The sequence below is a fragment of the Perognathus longimembris genome, chromosome 17 (genome assembly GCF_023159225.1).
Source record: "Perognathus longimembris pacificus isolate PPM17 chromosome 17, ASM2315922v1, whole genome shotgun sequence".
In the NCBI taxonomy this organism is placed as follows: domain Eukaryota; kingdom Metazoa; phylum Chordata; class Mammalia; order Rodentia; family Heteromyidae; genus Perognathus; species Perognathus longimembris.
Genome location: NC_063177.1, coordinates 50,704,697 through 50,717,434, shown reverse-complemented (window position 1 = coordinate 50,717,434; position 12,738 = coordinate 50,704,697). Strand labels below are relative to the sequence as shown.

At 52.7% G+C, this 12,738-nt stretch overlaps 1 protein-coding gene across 2 annotated transcripts in view; it reads right to left on the bottom strand.

Moving 5' to 3' along the window:
• The window catches only part of C17H17orf80 (chromosome 17 C17orf80 homolog), a 43,859-nt gene that overhangs the window by 14,192 nt on the left and 16,929 nt on the right, over window positions 1-12,738 (bottom strand). Inside the window, exon 4 of one of the 2 annotated variants that reach the window (XM_048365267.1) lies at window positions 3,341-3,507. The exons of the other annotated variant lie outside the window; for it this stretch is intronic. Within the exon in view, the coding sequence (XP_048221224.1) occupies window positions 3,500-3,507 (8 nt within the window). The 3' untranslated portion in view covers window positions 3,341-3,499. Of the gene's footprint in view, window positions 1-3,340; window positions 3,508-12,738 lie in introns of those variants that run through there. 2 annotated transcript variants of the gene reach the window in all.

Genomic DNA, 12,738 nt, shown 5'->3' with positions numbered 1-12,738 from the left:
GTTGTTTTTCTGAAATTCTAGTTTTGCTCGGCTCCTGTAACTCTACCCAGGGCTCAGACTTAAGAGCTGGGATTTGGGCCCCCGAGGGTGACAGACAGCGGATTATTTTTCTGTCCTGGGAACTGGCTGACCCATCTCCCAGACTGAGATAGCCCACGGGGAGGACAAACTACACGCAACTACGCAACACAGCTGGCCCCGGGGGGTGGCTCAAGTGGGAGCGTGCCAGCCTAGCAAGCTTAAGGTCCTGAGTTCAAACCCCAGTACTGCCAAACAAACAAAACACAGGCCCAGTCAGCTAAGGGTAGCTTCCTGGCAGGTTGACTGCCAGGACCCAGACTGAGACACTAACCTGGTTCCATAGCAGGTGCCCAGGCCCCCTGTGTCTGATAGTGCACTTAGCTCCTACACAGGCCGAGCCTGGAACCTAGAACTTAGCATTGCTGACTGGGGCTGCGCCAGCCACCAGCCACCTCTGGGGCCCTTCAGGTCCTTTCCAGACTGTAAACTTTGTGATTTTTTTTTCCCATGCTAAAGCAACAAGAAAATATTAAAAAGCCCTCTAGCAAACTTGCTGTCTGTTCTGCCTTTATGGGATATGAGGGGGATGGAGATGGCTCAACCCCCTCCACCCCCCACCCCCACACACTGTGGCTTCTCTCTCAAAAGCCCTTGGGGGCCATCATCCTCTCCTGCACCATCAGCAACCCTCCTGGAAGGATAAGGCCCGGTACCTGGGACTCTGGTGTCCCCACTGCTACAAATACTTTGGCGGTGGGGTGCGGGGGACCTTGGTAACCAAGCTGTGTTGTAAGGTGAAGACATTGCCACTCTTGCAGAACTGGGCTGCAGACATGCTGCTGATTGGAGGCATGACTCAAGCAGTAGAGCAAGTGGCAAGCCAGCCCAAGCCAGAGTTCAAGGCCCTGAATGCAAATGTCGGTACAGGTAAAACAAAAAAAGCCTGCTCTGTTCACCACCAGTCCTGGGTGCAGCGAGGCTTTGGGCCCTGGGAAACAGGGCTGGCTCATTAGCTAAGGCCCTGCAGGCTCTCTGGGAATGCAGGGGAGCCTTGGGGACCCCTGGGCACCCACAGAATTTAGGCTTCCCATTCATCTTGTCTCTGGGATGCAATTAGAGACATCATTAAAATGTCACCCCGTGGCCCTCTGTAGATGGGCTCATTAGCACTAGTGAGGGACGGGGGCTGTGTAGAGTTGTGAGCAGGGCAGGGCGGTGACCCTGAGGGGGGGAGATGGTGCCTGAGCCAAGTTCTGTGGCCCAGGAGGCAGTGTGTGTGCGCGCGTGTGTGTGTGTGTGTGTGTGTGTGTGTGTGTGTAGGGGTGGGTGGTGGTGATCAGTCCTTGGAGGCTGCAGCCTGGTTCAGGGGTGACTGGAGAGAGAGGAACTGCGTGACCAGCCCAGGGCTGCTGGGGGTCTAGGGGGAAGCACCTAGGCCTGGCATCTGTTTTGACTTTGATGACCTTGATGGGACACCCAGGCAGGCCACCAGAGATGCAGAGAGACCCAAGCCATGTTTTTAATTGGGAGTTATTTTTGTCCGTGTGTTTTAAAATTTTGTCAGTTGTGGGACTTGAACTCAGGGCCTGGGTGCTATCCCTGAGTTTTTCTACTTAAGGCTAGTGCTCTACCACTTTGAGCCACAGTGCCACTTCTGGTTTCCTGGTGGTTGGTTGAAGATAAAAAAGAGTCTCATGGACTTTTTGGCCCAGGCTGGCTTTGAACGCCTATCCTCAGACCTCAGCCTCCTGCCTAGCTATGATTACAGGCCTGAGCCACCAGCGCCTGGCGAATCTGAAGTTTTGTAGTAAGTGTGTGGTTGAACCCTGTGTAGGCTGAGCCATAGCGCCCACAGGTGTGTTTGGTTAGTAGATCCTTCATCCCTGACAGATCTTAAAAGGACCCCACAAAGCAAGCCCCATGGTTTTGTTTTCCCCATATTCTTTGTTAGAATCAATTAGTTACATAAGGGCTTTCATTTTAATTGGATACATGGGTTGTACAAAGAGGGGTGACTGACATTTCCAAACATTCATATGATGTACCTTGAATATCTCCCTCATCCTATCCCTCCTTATATGAAAATAATGTCAACAGATTTCGTTGTTCTATTTTTGCATATGCAGATCAACTACTTTAATATATTCACCCTCTGCCTATGGGAATTTACCCCCTCCTGGTGCTGCCCCCCCCCAGCCTAGTTTACTTTTCCCTCACTCCTTTCTTTTAAATGTGTATTAATTGTACCAAGGGATTTTCGTATGGTATTTCAAGCATGTGTGCATTTTGTTCAGAATGCCCTTCCCTTGCTCTTCCCTTGCCCCTTCCAGCCCAAGTGGGTTTCGTCTTTTATTTATTTATTTATTTATTTATTTATTTATTTATTTTGCCAGTCCTGGGCCTTGGACTCAGGGCCTGAGCACTGTCCCTGGCTTCTTTTTGCTCAAGGCTAGCACTGCTGCCACTTGAGCCACAGCGCCCCTTCCGCGCCATTTTCTATATATGTGGTGCTGGGGAATCGAACCCAGGGCTTCATGTATACGAGGCAAGCGCTCTTGCCACTAGGCCATATCCCCAGCCCCCCCGTGGGTTTCGTCTTGACATGCCATTATCATACAGTGTACCTTGCTCGAACTCACTCCTGGCACTCTCCCCTCGTCCCGCCTTTCTAATTTTTTTTTTTTTTTTTGAAATGGGCTCTTTTCTTTTTTCCCTTTGGTGCCAGTCTTGCAGTTTGAACTCGGGGCCTGGGTGATGTCTCTGAGCTTTTCTTTGCTCAAGGCTAATGTTCTACCACTTCCACTCTGTGTGTGTGTGTGTGTGTGTGTGTGTGTGTGTGTGTGTGTAAATTGGAGATAAAGGTTTCATGGACATTCCTACCAAAGCTGGCTTCAAATGATGATCCCCAAATCCTGAGTGGCTAGGATTACAGGCCTGAGCCACCAGTGCCCCGCTGAGATGGTCTCTACATAGCCCAGGCTGGCTTCCTAACTCCGTCCTCCCGCCTCAGCCTCAGCCAGGGGCTGAGGTTAGAGGTGCGTGCGGGGCCCTCATTCTCTGCCAGCTCAGGTCTCAAAGGTGTCCTAGGGGCCACTCTTCACCTCAGCCACCCCTTCCCAGGAAGGGGAGCGAGTGCCCCTCCCCAGCACCCTCCTCACCTGTACACAATGGACCCCTGGCCCAAAAGCCCTGATTTAGGAAACTAGAAAGGAAAAGTAGGAAGAACCACCATCTCCAGTCCCTGTGGCCTCCTGCCAGCAACCAGATGGGAGTCAGGGAAACTGTGTGTATGGTGGGGGTGGGGGGGGCGGGAGGGAGGGAGCAGAGTTGCAGGCAGATGGCTGTTGGTAGTTTGGACTCTGGAACCTGTTGTTCAAACCCACAGGGTGGCTGTTGTCCCAGAAGGAGACCATGAGGAGGGGACAGGGCAGCCAAGGACAGCTGCTTTCCTGGCAGGAATCAAGCCCTGAAGTGACACTTAGCATGCTGAAAAAAAAAAAAAAATACCTGTTGAGGCCACAGGGTTCTGCTGAATTTTCTTTTTTTAATGCCATGCTTTGTTCCAAAAAAGAGTTGGAGGCAGTTTACAAAAATACAAAAGACAATGGGATAAAAATAGATCAGAGAGAAAACAAGGCTGGAACAAACAGCACCCCAAACGAAGAGACATACATACATAATTACATACACAGGGATGGGCCCAGGTGGGCCCCAAACTGGACTTGGAGCTCCCGGCCAGTCAAAGCCAAGAGAGAAGTCCCACCTATTACAGCAGTCAGAAGAGTATTCAAGCCAGGTGCTAGTGGCTCATACCTATAATCCTGCCTCCTTCAGGAGGCTGAGATCTGAGGATCGAGGTTCAAAGACAGCTCAGCAAAGTCCATGAGACCCTTAGCTACAATTAACCTCAAAAAATTGGAAGTGGTAGAATGCTAGCCTTGAGCAAAAAAAAAAAACAAAACCCAAAACAAAACTCAGGGACAGCACCTAGACCTTGAGTTCAAGCTACAGGACTCGCACCCAAAACAAGGAAAGAAAGAGCCTTGATTCTCAAGGCTAACAGAACGCAGCTAGAGGGTACTGGGGGAAATGCGGCATGGTGATTCGAACATGGAAGCTTTAGAAGTTGATCTCTACATAGTGTAGAGTAGAAGTCGACAGTTCAATCGCAGGTACCAAATACCGTTGGATGGGGTGACGGAATAAGTTCCAGTGTTGTACCGCACAGGGTGACTACAGTTACAATGCGTTCTTTTTATTTGCTTGCTTTCTGTGTTTTGGAGGCAGGGTCTTACTATGTAAGCTCGGTTAGGCCTCAAACTTGCATTGTACTGCCTCAGCCTCCTGACAGCTGGGATTACAGGTGTGTCTCGCCGTGTCCGGCTTAATACCTATTTTACCAAGAATTTGAAGGGACCGGATATGGTCAAGCCTCATCTGAGCTACTTGGGAGGTAGAGATCTAGGGAATCGTGGTTCAAGGTCAGCCCAAGCAGAAAGCTACAGAGACCTGCATCTCAGTTGCTGGGTGTTGCAGTATATGCCTGTCATTTCAGCTATGCAGGAAGCTTAAATGGAAGAATTGCTGTCCAAGCCAGCAGGGTGTGATTGAGGTGAAAGTAAAATGTTACCTGAAAAATAACTAAAGCAGGAAGAAGTAGGGATATAGCTCACTCAGAAGAGCACCTGTCCTAGGGCCTGAATTAAAACTCCTACCCGCCTCAAAAAAAAAAAAAAATCAAAAGAAAGGACTTAAAGAGATTTTTCAGACATAAAAATAATGTTTGTCAGGTGCTGGTAGCTCATGCCTGTAATCCTAGCTACTCAGGTGGCTGAGCTCTGAGGATGGCAGTGTGCAGCCAGCTTGGGTAGGAAAAAGTCCCCGAGACTCTTATCTCTAGTTAACTACAAAAAGCTAGAAATGGAGGGGCAGGCAGTGCAAATGGAATGGCAGAACCCCAGCCTTGAGCAAAAAAGGCTAAGAGCTAAAGGCCCTGAGTTCAAGCCTCAGTGCCAGCACAATCGGAAGGGAGGAAGGAAAGAAGGAAGGAAGAAATTTAAAAACGTGTTTTGTGGTCCCCTAAATGTCATGAAGGCTCTGGCCCTACCCTGTGCCACCAAGCCTGGCCTTGATCGAGGGGGTAGGAGTCCAGACGGGAACGGCCCATTGAAGATGAGCGGATCTGTGCCTGCCAGGCCGAGGGCTTTGCTGGGATGGGGGCCCCGGGGCCTCCCTTTAGACAAGGCGACCAGAGCAAGTTCTCTCCAAGGAAGGGGCATTTAAACCAGACGTAAAGGAGGGAAGCCCGTCACGTGAAGAGCAGGGAAGAAACGCATGGAGATGTGAAGAACGCATTGTGTCCTTGTGGAGTCAAAGACACACTTGGCTTTTGGCCCAAACACTGGTGTGTGTGTGTGTGTGTGTGTGTATGTGTGTGCATGGGCACATGCGTGTGCGGCAGTTCAGGGTTGGGAAGACAGAGGAGCAGCAACCTGGAGAACTACAGTGTGGCCTCTGGTGTCTGGAAGCAGCGAGTCAGCTCTCCGTTTCTATAAGGAACACGGGTGGGAGTCAGCTCAGGGGAAATGTCCTCCGTGGCTCCAGTCCCCGCTGGTTGGTGGCACTGTCTGCGGGCCTGTGGTGCGGGAGCACATGACACCGCAGAACCACTCACCTCACAGCCAAAGCAAAGGAGGCGGCGGCCAGGCCCTGCTGTCCCCTTCAAGGGCATGTCCCCAACACCTAAAGACCGCCCTCTAGGCCCTCCTCTCGGTGGTTCCATCGCCTCCCTGTAGCATCACCCTGGGGACCATGCCTTTAGCACCCTAGCTCTGTGTGTGTGTGTGTGTGTGTGTGTGTGTGTGTGTGTATGCACATGTACAATCCCCAGGGCTTGAACTGGGGACCTCATACTCTCACTGGCCTTACTTTTCGCTGATTGGTGCTCTACCGCTTAAGCCATGCCTCCAGCTTGGCCTTTTGTTAGCTAATTGGAGATAGTCTCAAGGACATTCCTGCCTAGGCTGGCTTTGAACTAGTCATCTAGGTCTCTGCCTCCTGAGCACACACTGGCCTTTGGGAGAAACTTTCCAAACCACGACAGATGCCACTTCAAACAGGCAACTGTTGTGAAATGAATATGTGTGCTCTTCCCCCAGCCCCCCGCCCCCCATTCACATAAAAGAGATGTCCTTTTGAAAAACCACCCAGTCTATTTTGTTACAGCAGCCCGAGCTGACAGAGATGGAAAGCAGCTGCCTACTTGTCTGGAGAAAACACATCTGGATGTGGAATGGTCAGCCAAGAGGTGGTCAGCCAAAGGCCAGAGAGGGGGTACCCGAGGGTTTGGCACACTCCTGGTGTGTGTCTGTGGGGGGTCACAGTGGGTGGGCCTGGTACCCCTGTGCTGGGCTAGGTCTCCCCTGGAATCCACTGGGCTCTGGGATCAGGGTGGTTTGTCCAGGCTGGGAAGAGGGGGTCACCTCTGCGCCCCGTTCCTGTAACTAATTGACCTCTGAGCTTTGTGCACCAAACGGGCACAATGGCCTCCCTGTCAATAAATTGAGCCTGGAGGGTTTTTCCACGTGTCCTCTGTCTGTCTGCCTGCCCTGTGACCCAAGAAAGAATGATTTCGATAACAGGCTGGAGGGCAGTTGGTAGTGATGAAAATGGACTTTTTCTTCTAGACTCAGTGAACCCAAAAGCAGATTAAACCCTGTGACCTTGGATTCACAGTCGCTGGGCCGAAGCACTGCGTGATGATCCCGGCAGGGCGCACATCTGCCTGTCCTCAGCCCCGGCCTGGGGTGTGGTGGGCAGCCCCTCTGGAGAACATGAGAACCACTACTTGCTACCACTGTGGTCTGCTTGGACCACCTGTGCCCTTCTCTCTTCTCCAAAAGATCTTAGACTCAAGGGAAGATTGCTTCCTTTCCAGCATTCTCACGCATGCACTATGGGAATCTCTCTCTCTCTCTCTCTCTCTCTCTCTCTCTCTCTCTCTCTGCATGCATGCTGTTATCCCAGCCTGAATTCAGGGCCTGGGTAGTTGTTTCCTAACCTTTTCATCCCCGTGTGTGTGCGCGCGCGCGTGTGCAGATCCTAGGGCTTGAACTGAGGGACCAGACACTGTCCCTGAGCTTTTGTGTTCCAGGCTAGCACTCTACCACCTGAGCCACACCTCTACTTCCAGCTTTTGGGTGGTTAATTGGAGATGAGAGTTTCCATGGACTTTTCTGCCCTGGGCTGGCTTCCAACTGTGATCCTCGGATCTCAGCCTCCTGAGTAGCTAGGATTGCAGGCATTAGTCACTGGTGCCCAGCCAGGGTGGATTCTTGAGCCCCCCATGTCCTGAGATATCCCTTCAACTCCAGACCTAGGGCTGTCTTTACTGGCTCCGGGGAAGCCAGGGCGCTTTACTGCAAGCCACTCTGCTGCAGATGGAGTGCTGGGAGGAGCTTGGCTTTTGGAAACACAGGCCTGAGCTCCTGGTCTTTGGGAAGTTGGATGCCAGTCTTAGAAATAATTGACTCAGGATAGGAATGTGGCTTAGTGGTAGAGTGCTTGCCTAGCATGCAGGAAGCTCTGGGTTTGATTCCTCAGCACCACATACACGGAAAAAGCTGGAAGTGGCAGAGTGCTAGCCTTGAACAAAAAGAAGCCAGGGACAGTGCCCAGGCCCTGAGTTCAAGGCCCAGGACTGGTAAACAAAACAAAAAACCCAAACAAACAAAAAAGAAACAACTCAGAGACACCAAACTCTGGCTAACTGGGCCTTCCTGTCGGGCACTTCAAGTGGCCACTGGCCAGTCAACAGCTGTCCCAGCCGCCTGGCATCTTTGAAGCACGGTGAAGAGGGCTGGGAACAGCAGGTCCTTGTCCCCTGGAACTGAGCAGCAGCACTTGTGGGTCACTGAGGGTTCCTCCTGACCTCCGCCCCCTCCCAACACCCTACCTTTGAGGCTGCCAGGCCCTCTCTGGCTGAACAGCCTCCAGAGCAATGTGTGTTTTCTTTTGGGAGGAGGGTAGGGCTGGCAGAATTTGAATTCAGGACCTCATCTTTATTCGGCTTGCTCGCAAAGCTGGCACTGTACCAATTGAGCCATGTCTCCAGTCCTGCTTTTTTTTTCACGTTTCTGTCCAAGCTGGCTTTGAATTGTGATTCTCCAGATCTCAGCCTCCTGGGTAGCTAGGATTACAGGCCAGATCATTTGTGTGTGTATGTGTGTGTGTGTGTGTGTGTGTGTGTGTGTGTGTGTGTGTGTGTGTGCATGTGCGCCAGTCCTGGGGTTTGAACTCGGGGCCTGGGCGCTACTCCTCAGCTCTATTTGTTCAAGGCTAGCGCTCTACCACTCCAGCCACACCTCCACTTGTGGATCCTGGTTAGTTGGTTAGCTGGCTTGCGCTCCAGTGCCTGGCTCCAGATCAATCTGATTAGCGTCTCCAGGAATAATAAACCTGAGGAAAGAGCAGCCGCATACACCAAAGCAAGCACGACCTTGAACGTCGGGCCGCAGGCGTTCCCAATTCCCTGAAGACAGGCAGGCCAGGCCTTCATGGGATGCGAGAGGACAACTCGCAGAAACTGCTCTGCAGCAATCCCCGCCCCCCCCAAGAGATACCAATTATCGTTCCATTAATTGATGGGTGCAGAGGGGTGACTGCATGTTTGGCCCAGGACTGTAGGCTGTGGGCTGCCAGAGCTCCTGTTTGTCAAGCTCAGGGTGTGCACGCGGATCAGGCAGGTGCCCAAGAGAAAAGGGAGGAGGGCGAGGCTCCCGGGGGGGACGGGCACCCTGACCTCGCCCCGCCCCACAGGCTGAGAACCCCAAAGCTCCCAGCCCAACCGCCTGGCCTGCTTCCGTCAGCAGTTGGTTTATAAAGGGAAGGGAGCCGCAATGTGATAATGATTCAGGACATTTGCAGCCGGAGTTAAATGAGAGCCGCATAATGACGGTGATTAAAAATTAACACTGCTGTTGGTGTCACCATGTGGATGTCTGCTTTGTGCCCATGAATTAATTAATAATCGACCCCGCGGTGGCCGTGGGTAAGCTCCCCGGCACGGAGGCTGGATGTGGAAGTTGAAGAGGGGCCATCCTGGGTGGGGCCCGGGGCCCCAGCCTCTCCCCAAGGGCATCACCAAGACTGGCCCGGGGCTCCATTTCTGCCTTTGTACAGTGGGGTGCTGTTCTCCTTGGGGTGTCAAGGGCGCTCCCCTGCTCTGGGCGTCATCTACCTCTTTGGCAGGGGTGTAGGCCCTCCAGAACTAAGTATGGGACAGGAAGGCTGTATTAGTGTCTGGTGGCTTTAAAGACCAGGAAGTTGTCAGGTGCCCGGGGCTCATGCCTGCGATCCCAGCTACTTAGGAAGCTGAGATCTGAAGCTCGAAGACAGCCCAGCAGTCAAATCCAAGAGACTCTTTATCTCCAACATATCAGCAAAAAGCCAGAAGTGGAGATGGCTCAAGTGGTAGAACAACAAACAGCCTTGAGCAGTAAAAGCCAAGGGACAGTGCTCAGGCCCAGAATTCAAGCCCAAAAAACAAAGCAAAGAAATGAATCCATCATGACAGACGAACGGGACTCAACTAATTACCAATAGTGGCCTAATCAGTACATCCAAGAGAAGCAAGGAACCCTGCCCCGGGACCCTGGAACTGGCTCAGCTGCCGTCCGGCCCCCAGTGTAGGGGAGGGTCCCCAGCTGGAGAAACTCTTGGATCATTTCCTGGCTCCTCCCAGCTATGGCTCCTGTCTCGTCTCCAGGTGTCTGGTCTGACTTTCCAGCTGTTTTCTTTTCTGATATGGAGTTCAAAAGAACAACAAATCGAGGTGTGATTGCCACAGGAAACAAAGCTGGCAGGCTGGTTCATGCTGGGCTCAGCAGAAGGCCTGCAGGGCACTGCCCACCTCTCCGGGCTGGATCCAAGGAAGAGGTCACTTGGGTTCCAGTTCTAAGGACATCAAAGGCCACGGCAGCTCTGGAGATCTCAGCTCCAGCAGAGGCAAGGCCGGTTGGGGGCCGAGCAGGGGAGAGAGAAGCCTGTTCTAATTTAGAGTCCTAAACTGGCCCCCTTTGAATGTGTTTCCCGAGGCCTCTAGCCCCGAAGGCAGGGGTGAGCAATCATAAGAAGACAACATTTGCATAGGGATATCCTTCACAGAGCGTTTTCTCAGGGATGGGGAGGCGCTGGGTGGCCCCACGGAATCCTGGCTGGGAGGCCAACCGCCTGCCCTCCTGCCAGCCCTGGGTTGGCAGAGGGGAACAAAGCCCCATTCATCCACCAGCTTCCATTTGGCCTGCCATTCCTTCTGCCTCTCTCCTGTGCAGATCCCACTGGGGCTGGTCACACAGGCTAGAAACAGGATGTCAGATGCCCCAGAGGGGGGTGGGCTGGGAGCTGATGGAGGAGAGGGAGGATAGAGGGGCTCATCCCCTCTGCCCCAGCCTCTCAGGACCCCCTTGCTCTGATGGAAGCTGAACAATCCAGCCGTGTGCCAACAAATGGCAGCATCTTTACAGGTTGGGTAATGGCATGTGTGCAGTGACAGGTGTGGGTTGTTGCTAATCCCTTCCTACCTGCGTGGGACAATGAATGTGAGATCCTGAGGTATCTGCACCTGCGTGTGTGTGTGTATGCGTGTGTGTGTGCGTGTGGGGAGGGGCAGCTGCTCTCTCCATCTCCCTGGCACCCAGCCAGAGTCTCAGGAAGTCACCTGGGGATTGGGGTGCAGAGTGATGCCTTAGGCCCTGGCCCCTTAAGGACCGATGATCTATATATAGAGTCCACCTGCAGGGCCTCGGAAGTCCCAGCAGAAGGAAGAGGTGAGAGGCCATTGCTGGGCGGGGGCTTTTCACCCTCACCTGGAGCATAACGTGGAACTGTGCGTGGGCCCTGCTTTCCTGCTTTTCCAGGGTGTGGACAGTGAGTGAAGGCCTGACCCTCAATCCTCCCTGCCTCTCCCCAGCAGCTGGCTCAGGGCAGCTCCTCTACTATGGCTCTCTCCTATGGCTTCTGAGTACCCCATTTTCCAGCCTGTGAAACACAGAGCCACAGAGAGCAAGTGACTCCAGGAAGCTCTGACCGCAAGCTCTGGGCTGATCTCCAGTCCCTCCAGCTCCTGTTGTACAGTTGGGCCTTACAGTAGAGGTTTGGAGGCTGGTTGGCGGGGGGGGGGGGTGTCAAGCTCCCATCTCTCTCCCTCCCCCAACCCTCCAGTGGGTGGGGGAGGGGGCAGCTGTGTAGCTCTTCACTAAAGAGCTCTGTGAGAAAGGTAGGGGAGCAGGCCTGGGCTGTGGTGTGGAATGGGCACATGGGGAGTGCTGGGGTGAGGCAGAATTTGATCTTCTGGGTTCACCAGGGACAAGCAGGGGGTCCATCGAGCAGCCTACTCTGGTGGCCTTCGCATTAGGGTAACTGAGTTGTCTGGAAGGGGGCGTTCTCTCTACTCTGCTGCTTGGGCCTTGGTCTGGGCATGGTGTGTGTTGGAGAAATCGGATCTCAGCCTTCTGAGTAGTTAGGATTACAGGTGTGAGCCACAGGTGCTCAGCTTGTCTTGAACTACCTTAAACTTTTAGGAAAACACACACACACACACACACACACACACACGCGCGCGCGCAATAACTTTGTTGTGTGCTGGTACACCTGTAATCCTAGCTACTCAGGAGGCTGAGATCTGAGGATCATGGCTTGAAACCAGCCTGGGCAAGAAAATCCGGGAGACTCACCCTTCATGTGGTTTCCATGGGGTCTTGGGATTTGAACTCGGGGCGTTGTTTGTTACGCTCCCTTTGGCTTTGGCTAGATTTATGCCTGGACTGGCCTTGACTTCAGTCATGGTCTGGAGTCAGCGCATGGAACTATGCCCAGCTGTTTATTGGTTGAGATCTGACTTCAAAAACTCTTTGCTTGGGTTGGCCTCAAACTTTGATCCTCCTCTGAAGCAAGGGAAAACTCCTCCCAGGGCCTTTCCCTGAGTGAATGCTCAACAAGCAGCCCCTGCCGGTTCCAGGAGCAGCAGCAGTTCCTTCTGGAATGCGAGTTCTCCTTGTCACTACTAAAGCAATTGCTTTTGTTTTGTTTTGCTTTTTGCCAGTCCTGGGGCCTTGGACTCAGGGCCTGAGCACTGTCCCTGGCTTCTTTGTACTCAAGGCTAGCACTCTGCCACTTGAGCCACAGCGCCACTTCTGGCTTTTTCTATATATGTGGTGCTGAGGAATGGAATCCAGGGCTTCATGTATATGAGGCGAGCTCTCTACCACTAGGTCATATCCCCAGCCCCCAGCAATTGCTTTTTTAAGATGCCACTTTTTGTTTGTCTGCACTGGAATGTGAACTCAGGACCCCGTGCTCCCTCTGGCTTGCTCAGCTGGCTCTTCACCACATAAGCCACACCTCCAGCCCTACTATTTTTGCTGGTTATTTTAGAGATGGGCTCTCACAGATTTTTCTGCTCTGGCTTGCTTTAAACCACGATCCTCCGGTTCTCAGCCTCTTGCAGAACTAGGATTACAGGCTATCTATTCTCTCAATAACCCTCAGTGGGTTTCAGGTTTTTTTCTTTTTCTTTCTTTTTTTTTGGCCAGTCCTGGGCCTTGGACTCTGGGCCTGAGCACTGTCCCTGGCTTCTTTTTTGCTCAAGGCTAGCACTCTGCCACTTGAGCCACAGCGCCCCCTCTGGCCGTTTTCTGTATATGTGGTGCTAGGGAATTG